Raw genomic sequence first — 17115 nt, 5'->3', positions numbered from 1 at the left:
TGTCCTGGGTCAATCTATAGAACAAAACGAAGACTAAAACAAACACACAGAATTCTGCAGAACAGCTGTATCTGTCTCCATGTTAAACACACACTGGCAAGCCATAAAAACTAGTCAGCTTCTCTCCACATAAAGGCAGCCTACAACAGCCTATTGGTTCAGCAAATTCAAACAGTGGCACTCCCTTAGTCCTATATAAACCAATCTGCTAGGAAAATTGCAATTATGTGACAAAACGTGTGGAATGTTCCATACAATAAAACGGCAGTTCAGAGCTCTTAAAAGAGGGCATAAAAGCTTCAGTACTTCAATTATACCACAATAACTGTGCAACCTCAGACCTCAAACATTCAAGGTCATCCAATTAGGTACAGTATTTTAAAGTTTAACTTGGTGCAGAGGAAGGGAAAGAAATTAGGACATTTGTTTTCATACATCAAGTGTGAACAGATAAAAAAACTACAAAAAAATGCCCCTTATACTTCTCTTCACCTAGGGATGCCCCATTTTGCTTCAGCCTGCATCTGAAGTTCAGCTTTGATTCCCTAAACACAGCAGCAGCAGAACAGAGGGATAGTATTAGAAGTCTGAATATCATCTGACAAACAGGTCACTGAAATAACTTTTTTTGTAAAAAAAGAAAACCTCACAAGCCATATATGCTTAGTAAGTATAACCAACTTTCTTTCTAGTTAATCTGTAAGAGTGCTTTTAGCTAGACAAGTGACAGTTTTGGAACCTTGGCAGCCATTGGGCCAATACAATCCTTTCCTAAAAAATTTAATTTTTTTCTTGCCTTTTAATGTGGTCTCTCTATTAAGGTTAAAACAACAATAACAAAGCAAACAAACAAAAAACTTACTCAAAACGACACCACAACATTTAGGCATTCTCAAGTCGCCAAAAATGTGTTTTGTAGTTCTCCCAAAGAGGTCTCACCCTATTTTGACATGTTCTGCACCCTAATGCAATGAAGTGAATGCCACGATTAGGACATTTTCCCATTCACGCTCGTTAACCAGGTTGTGTACCCAGATTTACGTTCCAATAAATGACTCTCCATCATTCACAGAAAGAGAAAACATGGAACACACCAGGGCAGCTGAGTCTTCTCTGTTTGAAATGTCTCTTCTCTTACCTGATGAAGGTGCCCAAGGAAGGCCTGGGCCTGGGCTGTAGAGATTGCTCCTCCGACAGGCACAGGCTGCTTTTGAAAGTCCAGGCCGTTTGTTTGCGTGCCTGGAGAAGAAGAGATATTGAAAACTATTAATTACTGCTTTTAGTAAGTGGAATAACAATCAATACCCAACCTTCCTGCTATTCTCTCAACATTGTACAGTAAAAAAAACACTCTGAGAGTAACAAGAATTGCATTTTTTTTAGTGGAAGAGGGGGGAAGCAGAATCAAGGCTTCAGTAATAGAGCATTTGTCAGCTGAACAAAATCAACATCATATTTTCTTTAGCTTCCATCATCTATTTGTGTACCCTGAAGATATTTAAAAGATGTGCAGATGCAGCACTTAAGGACATGGTTTAAAGGGGGACTTGGCCCAACAGTTGGCCTTGATGATCTTAAAGGTCTTCTGCAACCTAAAGAATTCTGTGACCTGTGTTTCTATGTACACTACTATCCCATCACTCTCTACACAGTTTGAGAACCAAGTGGGTGCTTGCTGCTATGATTAAACTGTGTTTCCATTCTCCATGCACCCCTTATCCAATAGCTGAAGACTAACTTCAAATTCAGGAAGTGCCAACAGCAAGGTTCATATAAAAGCTGCCTCTCCTAAAGGACAGGTAAAATAACACTTGATGAAAACAGAAGTCCCATCTATATACAGCAGTTATGGGCCACAGTTTTACTCTTTCCAGATTTTTGTTAAAGTTTGATAAGAGGTCTCACTAGCAGTTTTTTTACTCACTAGGTAAAAAAACTGCCTTGGCTTGCTTCTGCTTCTTCACTTACTCTCACCTAACTAAAACCTGGTCATTTTCCTACATTTTTGCAATCTTTTCCCAAACTGCTCAGAACACGTGAAAACCTCCCAATTATCACAAAATAATTTGGGTGTGAGAAGAAAAATAAAAAAACAAGTGGTTTTTTTTTGTTTCTTTTTTTGTTACTACCCACAGAAAGGGAGATTCCAAGTGTGTTGAGCTGCAGGGAATTTCTAGAACAGATGATGCAATCTTTAAAATTGCGTGACTGAAATGAAGCTAAACCAGCTTTAGGCTTGCATGTTTATTCATCACGACAATCAGATTTTGTTCAGTGCCCACAGGCAGGTGTGCATAGTAACTCCCACTTCAAAATTCCTTCCATCATCTACCTTCTTTGCCATAAAAACCCAGGTTATCTACTGAGCAAAAGAGTTACTGTTGTTGAGCAACAACAGGTGGCTGCTATTCCTTACAAACATCTGCAAAAGCAAGCAGGCATAAAATGTGATTAGCAAAATAGACTGTCCAATACCTCACACTGATATTTTGGCCTGCAAACAGCTTACACAGGTCACGTTTCCAAAGACTGTTTGAGTCACTCCACTGTTCTATTAAACACTGACATAATATCAAACTTTCTACCATCCATGTAAAGTATACCTAAGGTGGCCCTTTGATGCATCTTTGGTGGGGGTTCTTGTGGGAAGATTTGGTTGACTACCAACTTTTCAATTCTATGCTTTGGGCCAAGGTTTACAAACTTAAGAGACATACTTGCAGCCAAACATCCACAGATGTGTTAAAAATATTACAATTTTAAACTGCATCAAATTATTTTGCTTAATTAGTCTAAAATTCCAATTCAAAGCGAATACAGGGACTCTCACTGGTCTGAATTGCTCCTGAAGGAATGCAACTTGGTTGCCTTTCTCCAAAGAATGGTATATAAGGAGGTCTGCTGGAAAGAGCCAGAAGAATCTCATCTATCTTCATTCTTTCCAGTAAACTTCAGAATTCTCTCCATGCAGAAATACAAAGGGAAGGAAACAGTAGTTGGCTAAATATATAAAAATAATTCCTGACAAATAGCTACCAAAAGTCAAAGGAAACAACCTACCAACTCCTCATTTAATCAAAGGTTTTGAATTACTTTTCAATGGTCAGAGAGTGAAAAAAAAATACAGATAAGAAAACCTACTGGAGGGCAAATACTCCTCATTCCAATAGGAAATTTGTGGGGGTTAAAAAATTATCTATTTTCTGAGAGAACCAGCTGCAGGCCTCAACTTGGGTAAATAGGTGAAGCTGTTCTAGTTAACTACCTTCCAAAAAGAGCCTCAAAAATCATGATACCATGTTAAAAGAGCACTACTGTGCAAGCATGCAGAAGAAATGCTCCAGTTAGCAGTTCTGCTCACTCTTAATATGGAAATCTGAAAAAAGCCTCCTGGGTGATAGTTTAGAACAAAGCAAGCTCCAAGAATGAGCTTAAAATCTTCATGGCTCCCAACAAACAACTTAGGCATTGAGAAAACAACATTTTCTTTAAATTCAGTCTTGAAAGACATCAACTCCCTCTCCCCAGGCCTCCCAAAACCAAACTCAGGGTGAAAAAATCCACATCACACCTGCTTACTCTCTGTTCTACTACTTGCATCTTAAACTCTCTTTTGGTGTCTGGAAGCACAATGTCTCTTCCCCTCTGGATGCAGCCTAAATTTTGGAAGGAATGCTACCCTGGCTGCTTGTATTTTTCACAGGATGCCCATGTCTTTTGAAGAAGAGTAAGGAAAATGAAGTGAGTCTAGCATATGAGAGGCCTTGTTTTTAAGATGCTCAGAAGGATGTGGCACCACTCCCATGGAACCCAAGAAATCTGATAAGGAGCTGGAAAATGGAGCTGTCAGAAGCAGGTCAGCATATTGTAAGGGCAGAAAGGACCAGAATGCCACTTTTGTTCAAGGTAAGAGTTAAATACAAAAGTCTGTGATGATTAACGTGGCAGATACAATCACATGTATCACAGTTTTAAAAGTCCAGGGTATTAATCTATTTTCAATCTTCATCCCAACTTCAGTAACTGCTAGAGCTCGCTAACACCAAAAACAGCTCCAAAAGAGTAGGAACTCTCCATGGTCCATCTCTCCTTTCTTCTTGGTTCCAGCTCCATCTTGGACAGCTCCCTGTCCTGCCCCTTCTGGTAGTTCACCAGAAGTTTGTTTTGGTCTGGGTGCTCCACCCCCAGCCAGCTATGGGATGCAATTTCACCCTTACAGTTGAGATCCAGTGTACCCCAAGCATGTTTAAATTCTGGTATAAATTCAGCCATGTGCTCAGCAACTTCACAGAGTTGGTTTGGATGAAGACTAAGACAGAGCTACTCCAGGGAAAGGAATAGAACTGTAGATACTGAACTTTTGGATTATTAAATGGATTATTTTATGGCATTTTGGAATTGTACCTGCAGAGGGCAAAGGCATGACAAAGCACAGCAGGCAAGGTAACATTGCACTTGCACTCAGGAGAACAACTTACTCTCAAAATTCCAGATTATAATCATCAGGCTTCAGCCTGAGCTTGTAAACTGCATTAGAAAGGAGGAGATGTGGAATAAGATGCAAGAAAGAACTCGGGAAGGGAAGGCAGCCAAGGAGAAGGATGATTTCAAAACCAGCTGGAGTGGGTATCTGCACTGTGCTCTGGGAGACATCTCCCAGCACCACCACCGTATTTTCCCAGGTCACCTCTCTCCCCCCACCTCTGCTAAAAGACAGAGAGATACCCCCAATACTCAAAAATTGTTGTTTCCCTATCCACATTTCCTAATACCAAGTTTAGCATTGATAATTGCCTGATTTTAGCAGTTGAAGAATAGTTTATGGTCTCTCTCCTACAGACTTCCTTCTTATGGAAACTGGAAAAATCAATCTTTGGAAATGAAGCAATGCAAACAAGTATCCTTAGAATCCTTCCAAATACTACACTTACAATAATTATTACTTTGCTGCTATGTCAACAAATGTCATAATAGTACAGTTTCCACAGCCATTATAACCCTGGCTTTCATAATTCTGCATTCACACAGCTCTTACAAGAGAAGATGCATTAAACAAACAAAAAGGTTGAGATGTTTTGGAAAATTTTATGCTGCCTATAAAAAGGAGATCAAAAGGGTTTTACTGTAAGGTAAGATATTTTTCCTACTTCTCCTTTCTCCAGCAGATACTATATAGACTGTCTGCCCACAACTGAAGCCTGGAAAAGATTTCTCTAACTGTGCAATACTGATGACCAGTTGGTCAATACATGTTCTTAAGAAATCAGCCATCCAACAGCTCCTGTACTCATATGTTTTGGTTGTTGTTTTTAATTGGTCTGAAAGATGGGTTCATTTTTCAGATGCTTAAAAGGGAAGTCAAGTTAGCACAAAAAATTAAAGTCATAGCATATTTCAGGCACTGTATTGTGACCAATATAATTAGGGGACTTTATGATGTTTCTTAAATAGTCAGAGCTCAAAATAAAAAAACCAAGTTTGTTAACTTCCATGAAACTTAGCTGATAGTTCAGAGAACTACTGATGTTGTCATCTTTAACCAGTGGTAACTGTTATTTTGTTTTCCTGAGAACACCAGCCCTGCCAAATGTAAATTCATGCTCCACAGTAATTTCTCTTAACATTTTCAAGTTGCATTATCTCACTACCGTTCAAAACAGGAATGACCCAAACAAGCATCCACTGAAGTTTAAAAGATAGACTATTAGTGTTTACACAGCAGACTCAAGTGATTTACAAATGTCACTGGAAAGCAGACAGTTAGAGAAAGTTACAAAAATAAGAACTCCGAGTGTTTATAAAAATCATCATCAGGCATTATCTGGGGAGCACAAGCACTGACAGAAAATCAATGGCACTTCCAGTTCCTCAGCATCCGAGCTGAAAGCTGACTGCTTTTCACTCAAGTATGCACTGAGCCCAGAACCATAATCTAAGTACCCCGATCAGAAGCCTAAAATTACATTCTTTGAGTATTCCTTTCAGAGCCTAACATCTGCCAAGTTGACTAATACAACTGATGCTTGAGCTCCCAAAGAACATCACAAATGCCATCAATCACTATCTCCAGGGGTTTAGGAGCACTGCGCTTTAAAACAAAGCAATGACTGCAGAACAGAGAGTCCTCAAAAATTCTAGATTACTTTAGCTCATGTAATTTAAAAATCAGGATACAAAACTGGAAGGAAAGACTGGAAACATTTAAACCAAAGAAGCAAAATTCCAAAAGTTTTAAACACCAGTCAGAGTCAAACTTTTTAATAACTAATTTTAACATAATGTTAAAATTTTAACATAATGTTAGAGTATAAAAAAAATATAGTCATTGTATCCCCTTTTAACAGGAAAGGACTTACACATGCAGCTTTACAATCCATCCATTTTATGTCATGACCCCCACCTTCACACTGATGAAATATTTGCCTAAGAGAGCAGAGTTCTGCTGAAGCAAATGCAATGCTCCTGTGATAATTGACTGATTACCTTTGAATAAAACAAATCCTCCTCCTTACCAGCTCACTTGAGGTGAAACTGCTAAAGTTGCACTAAAAGAAGTGTGTTGGGAATGCGCTCTGGAGAAAGCACATGCAGGGAACTGTGGCCACACAGGGGAGGAAATCTGAATTTTTTCAGAAGTTTACACACAACCTCCAGCTATAAGGAGTCCACAGGGATATTTAAAACCATTGTTCCCTTGATGCTCTTTATGATCATGAAATATTTACGGCCCATATGTTTTTGAAATAATATTTTGTATAATCTTATACCTTTAAATACATAATAAAACACTTTTGTGCAGAAAAAAATTGATACCACTCCCATTAAAATACAATGACAATTATAAAACCTGAGATGCCAGCAACAAAACACACAGTAATAAGCAGGCAGAATTCCTTTTCACTGAACCCATATATTGGCAGAAATAATCCAACCTCTCAGGAAAAGAAAATTAAATAATGTTAACTTCATCACAACTCCAGAGTTTAAAATAAAACTCTTATTATCAAACCATGAAGAAGAAAACTTGTTTTCCTCATACAAGGTAACCAGACTTCTCTCAAAGCAACAAGTTCCCTCTCATCAGAATTTTCTCTTCCCAAATGCTATTCTGAGCTGAGAAAAGATTCTGAGCTAGGTTAAACTACTTACTTTCCATTCAGAACTGTCATTTCTCTTACACTCAGAATGAGCATTATATTACCTCCAAAAAGGAATTAAAGCATGAGCTAGCATGGTTAAGTTATAGTGGCTCAATGAGCTTCTTCAATGGCTTAGAATTTGGTCACATCTTAAGAGTGGCCCTGACACAAAATCTGTTCTTCCCCACCAAATTTCAAGGTTCTGTTCTAACACGCTAAGAAATTACAGAAAAGCTGACTAAATTTGAAAGAAAATTGATATATTATGCTTTCTCCATTTGACTTGTTCTTGAGAACTGTTGTGACAGCTTGAATGAAATCTAAAATGGAAACAGGATCAGGCAGTGGCCCACATCTGCCAGGGAAAATTTCAACCCAAAAATAAACGATGAAGTTAGAAGTGCCAAAGGTAGGCTCTGCCAGGAAAAAATGAGACTATTTATGGAGAGCTAGTGCCACCAGAGCTTTGGTAGTATCAGAAACATTACAGATTAAAAAAATGGGGAAGGGAAATTTTATATAAAAAGTGTAGATGGTGCTCCAATAAAGTAGGTATGGATAATGCCCTATATGCAGTAGGGTTAATGACAAAAGTATTTGCAGGAATCTGAAATCAAAGGGTGTAGCTTTTTATTTGTTTGGCTTTGTGGGTTTTTAAAATCCCACTAAATAGGTAAAGAAATTTTGCTTTTAATATCCATTCAATTCCACCAGAATATATCTGCACCAATTGATCATTTCCTACCTGTGTTCCCGTCCCCACTCTCCATCGATGGTTTACTGGTTTCTGACGGATTGTTCATTCTTGAGTCTGCATTAAAACAGAAAGAAAGATAAAACAATACAGCAAAAAATCTCCAAATCTGTTCATACCTTTTTGTTCAAGGGAAGTACAAAACAGTAGAAATTTGCTATGTACTTTACCCTAATTCAGATTTATAACACAAAAAAGAACAACCAAAATCAGAACACAATACTGAATCTTCCAGATAAATATTATTTCAAAATTTTCTATGACATTATTCCCATATGTGAAAACATGGTATTAAGGGAATAAAAGACAGCATGCTGGAGGGCAGTGATAGGTAGGAACTTAATTTTCAATACAATGAAAGTCATAGAAGAAAAAAAAGGAGGGGGGGAAGAAGGAACAATGATTACACCAAGATTCAAAAACATTAAGTCTGACTATCATGGCCTACATTATTCTTGTGTTTGCTCCCCCTGCCCCACCCCAACAAAAGAAAGGAAATTCAGTCATTATAATTAAATGGATGCCATTTTCCTAATACTGCATTTCTATTTTACTGGAATGTCACTGACATTAGGTTATTTTATATTTCCTATATATTCAGGCAAAGCCATACAAATATAAAATAATTCCTTTTCTTTCTCCCTCTGGATGAATGTATTGAAAAGTCTGTTCCTGGTTTCAAAGCCTGTCAGCTGAATACAGTGCAATGCAGAGGGCCTCTCCAGATGGCAGACAGAGAATATAGTTTCCTTATATAGGAATCTATACAGATGTTCTGTGTACAGCATCAGCTTTCCAGCTTATTACCTCCTCATTCCTTGCCACCGACCCCAGTGTGCCACATTATCACAAACCAAAATTACAAAAAGAATCTCAAGACAGAACAGCTCATAAAATGAAGTGTAAACAAATCCTTGAGCACACTCTTCCATTCCCATAATGAGCTAAAAGCAAGTTCAATGAGCTTAAAATGAACCCTTTACTCCAGGATATTCTCTCGCTAGGTGCTTAAAAGGTTACTTCTGTCATGTACTTTCATCAAAGCAGTGATTTCCAAAATACCAATAGGCTGAAGAAGAACACAGGAGCAGCATTAACTGTGCTGCATCTTTCCCCCAGACAGTTCCAAGAATGCCCAGACTGCTTGGCAGTCCATGAAAGCTGGAAATGAGAAGATGGACTACTGCCATGTGCCATCACCTGCTACTACCAGTGCACAGGAAAGAAAGGGACCTGTTGGAGTGAGTTCAGAGGCCACCAAGATGATCTGAGGGCTGCAGCACCTCAGCCATGGGGAAAGGCTCAGTTGGGGTTGTGGAGCCTGGAGAAGACTCCATGAAGGCTTTACAGCAGCCCCCCAGCACCTAAAGAAGCCTGCAAGAGAGCTGGAGAGGGAATTTTTAGAAGGGCATGTAGTGACACAGGAGAATGGCTTTAAACTGAAAGAGGGCAAGTTTGGACTGGATATTTGTAAGAAATTCTTACTGTGAGGGTGGTGAGACACTGGAACGGGTTGCCCAGAGATGAGGTGGATGCCCCATCCACTAAGTTTTTAAGGCCAGTTTGGATGGGGTTCTGAGCAACCTGATCTAGAGCAAAGTATCCCTGCCCATGGCAAGGGGGTTGGATGGAGGGTTGAAACTGGATAATCTTTAAGGTCCCTCCCAAACCAAACCATTCAATGATTCTGTGATCAATATTTTTAAAACTAATATAATTTTCCACATGAACAACTTGTGGCAGTTGAACCCAATAGAGCCTTGAAAATCCAGAGGACTCTTAACAACCACAAAACTTCCCCTGACAGGCCAGCACAACCTCTTCAGAGCCTCAACTCCTCTCAGAAAGTTCCTATGCCTATTCTGAAATCTTCCAAATGTTCAGCCACATGTAAAAGAGGTCTGGACTATCAGTGTTACCCTTAGAAAACAGGTAGATGTATTAAACTGCTTTTTGAAAGAGGGAGGGAATGAGGAGAAACTTTGCAGCTGACTGCTGTTGGCCCACACTTCAACAAGTTTTGCCCATTTTTCACAACCTCTGCTTAGCACATTCAAGCTACAAATTCAGAGTCTTAAAAAACAAGAGTTCCGCTAAGGTTGCATGCACAGAACCTATTGCTTCCAGGCTCCTTATTTTGTCATTTTCCACATCTGGATAGCATGAGTCACACTCTAGAAACATAACATGGGTTCCACTGACTATGCAGAAATGTCTGCTTTTGACTTGGCCCTCTCTGCTGAGAGATCTATGTTTCTATCTAGACTTTGTATAGATCTTAAATTGAGTTTATTGTTGTGGCAACAGCACATTTGTTTAGAGTGATTATAGGCAACATGCATTTCATAGGCAGTGTTACTTCATTCCTTTACACACAGATGGCTACTGAAATTTCGCTTTAGAGAACACCAAATGGGAGTCCTTTGCTTTGGACATAAATATGAAGAGTCCTTAACCAACAGGAAAATGAGCTAAGAGTTCTTACAAGTAAAATACCTTTGGTTGTGGAAACCAGGCTAACTCATGAGGCTACTGGATGTAGGATGTAATTTCTAAGCCCAGAGCAGAAGAATAGCTTGAACTCAAGATACAACTGACCACAAAAGGGAAGAGCACAGGTTGAGAAAGTTGTCTCTCAGAAACATGGAATCCATTTGCTGAACCACTTCAGAAAATTCATGCTAGAAAAACAAGAGAGGCCCTCCTGTTGCTAGTTTGTAGCAGGAATTGAAATATTAGAGCCAAGGTGCAGGCTACTAATGGTAGAATAAGCAAAACAAACTAAACCCAGAGTGGAGACACAGCTGTCCTGTGCACAGAACTCAAGCAGGGCAGTCACTGTTGTGTCCCATGAGGAAGCTCACACAAGAAGCCTTCCTACATGATGAGCAAGTTTCCTCAGTCACACAAAGTTATAACTCTACAGACCTCTTTCCAAAAAGCAAGCCAGGACACGTTTTTCTGCAAGGCTATGCTGCAAAATACATCCTTCTAGAATAGGTTTGATACTACTAGTCATACAGAAAGTTTACTTAACTACCAAAAGCCTGTCTAAATGAAGAATATTTTATTGTAAGATCCATCCTTAACAAAGACCTCAAACATTGCTATTGAAAAAAGCAGCAAGTTGGAAGAAGAAACATCTTTCTGGTAGTGCTCAGGTTCAAGCAAAGGATAGTATCCATTATTTCACCAGCTGACTATTTCTTGTTCAATCTGTGGGCCTTCTGCATGTAAAGCATCAAGAACAATGCAGCTATTTCCATTGCAAATGGTATGACATCCATCTGAAGCACAAAACTGCTACCAGCAAAACAGGCTCGTATCCGCGGGATACTCAACTACCGATTCATTCTGCGTCGAATAAAAAGGCTGCTTGGTTTATATGTGCTCGTGCAATTTCTGCTTCAAACTTAAAAGAATAAACAAATGAAGTGGGCTAAAAAAACCCCAAGCCTTAATGCCTTCACTTTTTTTTCTTCCTTTAGATCTTCCTTGGGTTTTAAATAAAGGCCCTGGGCTACAACTTCTGCCAACATTATCTAAAAACAAACTCCCCAGAAGGAAGGATCGAAAGCAGCAGGTGCATGATTGAAATCAAACTCTCAGGAGTGAATACATTCCATGCTGCTCCTCTGCTAGCAGGGCTGAGGTGTCGCCAGGCAGTGCTGTGCCAGCCTTTCACACACCCTCAGGAACATTTCCAAAGGCATTCAGGAGAAAGAAGCAGTGGACACCGGACCAACCTGAAGTGTTATAAAGACTGAACACAGCTGGCAAAGCAAAGAAAATCTTAACATGGTATATAACATTAACTGTTTCCTTTCACCCATTAGGAACTGCCTAATATTCCATTTGCATCAGCAACAATGATTCATTTATGTGCATGGGAAAAACAAAGTTTAATGGGAGTGAAAACATGACAAGAATTATTTAGAAATTCATTTTCAAAAACCACATCATATTCAGAAACAAACATACTCAAATGTCTGCTTTAAAATTTACCATCCAAAAAATTTTCTTTTACTTAGAGATATAAGTTCTTACATGAACTTATATGATGAAATGAAAGGAATAATAATAATAAAAAAAAAATATATATATACACACACATTGAGCTTCATGGGGAAAAGCCTTGAAAATAAATAAAGCCTATTGTAAAATTGAGATGATCCATTGCTATAAATAACTTTAAAAGACACGAAGAAGGAATTATGGCATGTCTGCTCTGCAGTCCTGATGGAATCTCAGTGCAGGAAATATATTATCCCAGTAACCTTAAGCACAGCTTGCAACGGTATCAATGGCAACCACTGTGCACTCCCCCTTATTTTCTATTACACATGAAGAACCTTGCTATATTAAAAACACACAGACATAACATACATTCTGTTGTGGAATGGCTCAATACAGTTACTAAATTCCTTCAACACTCAGGCTCCCTCTTATTCATTTTAATGCTTTAAAATGCATAACACACAGATATGCAAGTCAAGCCCAGTGTTTGTTAGAAGGCAAATGCTTCTCAGACTGAAATCCTAAAAGCAAAAGGTCTGTATTAATATCACCTAAGTCTGAGCAAAGGAAACAAATTCTCCTGGAGCCAGGGAAAAGAGGGAAAACAAACAAACGAACGAACAAACCAACCAAAGCATGTATTTCCCTGGTACAGATCGAGCTATCCATCTAGCAGGCAGCTATTTGCTGCCGATTCACTGGTGAGCTTCAGCCCCACAAATACCTTCTGCATATGTGATTAAGCCTCTATGCATAGTCAATCTCCCAGCCTCGGTGTCCATAAGAAAGAGCTGAGCTGGTACCCACCTAGAACGTAGTCGCTGCAGTCCAGCATTGCTGTGGTATCCTCTACAGGTTCAGATAGTCCAAGGAACGGGAGAATGGCAATTTCTATCAAATCTACACTACTGCTCTGACTGAACATGAAAGGGAGTGGGGAGGTGGGGGGAGAAATACAACTTCAGTTACACCATAGCAATCTTCAACTGAACAGGGAAACTTCAGTTGCTGTGTGGAGTTTTAGTCTCTCCTACTAGCTGTGTCTGACATTGTCAAGGCGACTGAAGCGTGAAAAGTTCCCCTTTTTGTAATAAAATAGAAACAAAGATTGCAGCTGGCAGTTTCCATAATGAAGCTTAATCAGTATGCGCCTGATTAGGGCCTTATGCAAATCTCCTCTCGTTAGCACAGCAGCCAGCACTTTGAAGTCCATGAACAATTCATTTGCAGAGTACACTGAAAGCGCTCCCTGCATAATTTAAATCACGGTATAAATATTTATCAGCTCATTTGCATATTAATTGGCAGTGCATGAAGGGAAAAATTATCTCCCGAGTGCCAGCATAATAATTAGGGAACAAAATGAATTTTCTTCCAATAGCTTGGCTTCTCAGCCCTAACTCAAGCACAGTACCACAGGGGATCAGGGAGGGGAAGAGACAGAGTTCTGTTCAAATGCCACTGAAATGACACGTACAAATTAGAAACAACTCTACAGACTTAAGCACCTTTAATCTTATTCCTGCTGGCAACAATAACATCAGTAATAAAGGGGATTTGGAAAAAGCTTTCCACACAATCCAAATAATCCCACGAAAACAATTAGCAAGGTAGAAGCTGAACACAAAGCTGTCAAGCCTTGCACATCTGCGTGGAGTTTTCCACACACGAACACGCACTGTCTCAGCAAGGTCCCAGGCAGGGAAGAGAGTGCTGCCAGGGCAAGGAAGTGGCACGATTCCCTTTAAACGGCTAAAGAGCTTGGTGATTCATTATCGGGTAATCCCTTTGCCACGGCCAACTTAGCAGCAGTGGATATGTCAAGTATTGTGTAACATTTGACACCCATTAATCTATCCCGAGTGAAATCAAAATAGATTTAGTCTTTTGCTTTCCAATGACTTGCAAGAAAAAAACCAAAAATCTATTACTAATCCCTTCAAGCATGTACACAATATGGCTAAAGAAAGCTTATTTGCAGAGCTATGGTTTTTCAAAGGGGCACGTCACACCCACGTTGCATCTTTGAACCACTCAGTGATAACCAGAACGCGCTTGCTGCTGCGACCACAAAGTACACTGGAGAACTGAGAAGAGGCTTTGGTCTATGGAGAAATCAATCTTCTTTTCCAAAAGTGGTCCACAGAAGTAAGTGGACTAACTATGAGGCTCTATTAAACCATTTCAAATAGTTTGTTTGCTACTCAAAAACTCGTGTCCTAAACAGCAAGAACATTTATATAAAAATTCAAGCATGACATGGCCATCACAAAATTTATTACTCCATATTCTGATCAGGAAAAGATAGTATGATGATGCAGATGATTACAGGGTTGAGCCACCCACTTCCAGGTGCTAATGTGAATTTAAAGAGGAAGTTGTTTTTTTCTTTTTTTTTCTTTAAAAATACCATAGCTGTACTTTTCTTCTCCTCATTTCTCAAGTGAATTCAAGCACCACCTCTACAAACAAGAGGGAGTGAGAGAAAAGGGACTTCTCAATCATCCAGTACTGACTGGAATTTATTTCCACGCTTGACCTCTTCTTCTGTTCAGGTTCATATCTCTACTTAACACAAGATGTTCCCAGCTATATATTTAACATGAGTGATCTACACTTGAAAAAGATTGCAAGAAGAGAGGTAGAAGGTGCTCCCTACTACAGGGAGACAACTACATGTGCTGAATAGGTTTTCCTAATACCTGGTTTTCTACTCACTCACGTGTCCCACTGAGACCTCTGAGGCACACATTCATGGTTCACAGACCTTCAGTAAACTTCACTCCTGCACACATACTTTTGGAGTGCACTGGGAGATAATCCATGTGCCTTACTGGAAGAGGCTGGACACCAGTGGTGCAACAAACCAAGGAGCTGACAAAGCAAGGTGCAGAGCTGAGGCACAGCAGGGCAGGACAGCAGTGCTCTGCTCAAAGCGGAGGGTGCTGGGCGGTGCAGCACAGGTGCAGCGCCGAGGGCGCAGGAAGTGACCGTTGGAACCGGGCACGCGTGCGGCCATGGCTCATCTGCCTCACAAACATCAACCCCACACAAACCTTCACTGGAGCTCCAACATCCACCAACAGCCTAACTGAAGCCAAAAATTATTGTGGTGTTGACCTGTCAAATTAACAACTGGCCAAAAAAAGACAAATAAACAAAAGCCCTCCCCAAACCAACCAGCCAACCAAAACCAAACACCCCCAAAAAACCCAAACCAAATGGTTCTTTCAGTGACCACTTCATTCTTTGACAATGTTATTATCTTACCTTTTATCTAAGCTCATAGAATTATAGAATGGTTTGGGTTGGAAGGACCTTAATGACCAGGCAGCTCCAGCCCCCTGCCCTGGGCAGGGACACCTTTCACTAGACCAGGTTGCTCAGAGCCCCATCCAGCCTGGCCATGAACACTTCCAGGGATGGGGCATCTACTTTTTGTTTTGCTCTGGTTTTTTTTGTGTTTGTTTGTTTAAATTTACCATTGACAGTCTTTTAATCTCTGCTCTAGTAGAGAAAGAAAATGTCTGGGGAGAAATGGTGCCTATCACTGCTCCAAAACCAGTGGTGGAATACATTAGTTTAATGTTCTCTTTAGGTTCTGACACAACACTGCCCATTCTTTTCTTTATGGCTGTTTATTAAAAGTTACTTAACACCCTGAACTAAGGACATACTTCTGGCACTCATGGTTAAGCAAAACAGCACTCTGGGCCTTGCTCACAGTTTCATTTTTCCTCCAAAGGCACCTCTTGAAGAGAAAATGCTGCACTTTGTGATAAGTAAAAAGCTTGCCACATCCCATGAAACCACAGATATCTCAAAAAATGTGTCTCTCCTCTTTAGCCAATTCTACAGTTTTTACATTAATGATTTTTCCCCCATAGTCCTATTCAAACTCTTCCTTAAAACCCATGGAACAAACACAGAGCCAGGTATGACAAAGGCGGATTTTCTTTAGCCAGACACTTCACAACCTGCAGATAACATTTCAGGAGACTCTTTCTACCCCATTCACTTCTTTTTGTCACTTCCTACGTATTTCCCATACCATACCACTTCAAATGAATGTCTTGCTTTTGCAGTCTGCCCCACAAGTATGTCACTTTCTTTATTCAGTTATAATGACAATACCTGATTCCTTAAATAACTCTGGTTTTGGAGAGGGAGCATCATTTTTACCTGTAGACTATGCAACTCTTGTTTTTTTTTATATGGATGTGTTTCCATATATTACTAAAATGTCATTTACTACAAGTCCTCCATGACAGCTAAGAAATTTCTGCCCCTATCCAGCTCAGTGACAAGCATGACCTTTGCAAACTTCAGGGCTGCACTTTCTGATGAGATTACCCAATAACCCAACTCATTATTTCCCTTTTAAACAGTGGAGTGCAAAGGAATATGTACAAATGGAGTACAAAATACAGGGAAAGGAAATAACTGCAACATTAGCATGCTGCTTTCATTAGTGTATGAATGCTTAGGACATTTTACCTTGAAGGTACTACATTGTAACTCAAGACATTTCCAAGCCTCCATCCCACAACCCAAATGAAACCTAACAAAAATTTCAACAAACAGAACTCCAATGTGTTATTAAAAAAATTGTAAAAATCACATACTTCAACAAAATAAACTGTTATTAAAGTTGGCACAATCCTCTTAGAGTAATTATGGACAGACAGCAGTCTGTTCATAGCTAGTGCTGCAAGCTAACTCTAATTTTAGCCACCACCTTTGACTGTGGCTAACAGAATTGATTTTATCTGAAAATTGGTAAGTTTGCTCTGAAAGCCAGAAAGAGCAGTTGTCTGGAAAAGTCAAATAAAATTGGCCTGGGTTAGACTTACCAGTCATTAGGCAATTGCTATGAATTGGAATTTTAGTCTACATCTAATTTTACTTCCCACAAACTCAAATTATAACTATCCTTTAAAACTTTCAACCACACAAAATGCCTTTCAAAATTCCTTTGTGTACATTTTTGAAGGAAATTAAGCATGTGGAGAGCTGAGCAGGAATGCTAATTTATCTTATCAGTGCAGGACAGCGGATACTTGTAAGCACCTGATACATTAATATAAAAGGGTTTGTTTGTGGGTTTGGTTTTTTATGCAACTTATTTTTGTCCACAGAAGGTAGCAACTACCATGGATTAAGTCTTTTTTTTCATAGAAAGAAAACTGTGTTGATGACAAATTT

The 17115-nt window shown here is 39.5% G+C and overlaps 1 protein-coding gene across 8 annotated transcripts in view; it reads right to left on the bottom strand.

Annotated features, from left to right (window-relative positions):
* Positions 1-17115, bottom strand: part of POU2F1 (POU class 2 homeobox 1) — a 112261-nt gene that overhangs the window by 44722 nt on the left and 50424 nt on the right. For 4 of the 8 annotated variants that reach the window (XM_077174564.1, XM_077174565.1, XM_077174566.1 and 1 more), the window contains exons 1-3: positions 12718-12949; positions 7885-7950; positions 1139-1239 (exon numbers count right to left, since the gene is read on the bottom strand). In XM_077174564.1, the coding sequence (XP_077030679.1) occupies positions 1139-1239; positions 7885-7950; positions 12718-12835 (285 nt within the window). In that variant the 5' untranslated portion in view covers positions 12836-12949. Of the gene's footprint in view, positions 1-1138; positions 1240-7884; positions 7951-12717; positions 12950-17115 lie in introns of those variants that run through there. The other 4 variants (XM_077174570.1, XM_077174571.1, XM_077174569.1 and 1 more) reach the window with 3 other exon arrangements.

The sequence above is a fragment of the Agelaius phoeniceus genome, chromosome 2, assembly GCF_051311805.1.
Source record: "Agelaius phoeniceus isolate bAgePho1 chromosome 2, bAgePho1.hap1, whole genome shotgun sequence".
In the NCBI taxonomy this organism is placed as follows: Eukaryota; Metazoa; Chordata; class Aves; order Passeriformes; family Icteridae; genus Agelaius; species Agelaius phoeniceus.
Note: the sequence above shows the minus strand (reverse complement) of the source record. Positions and strands in the feature narration are given on the sequence as shown.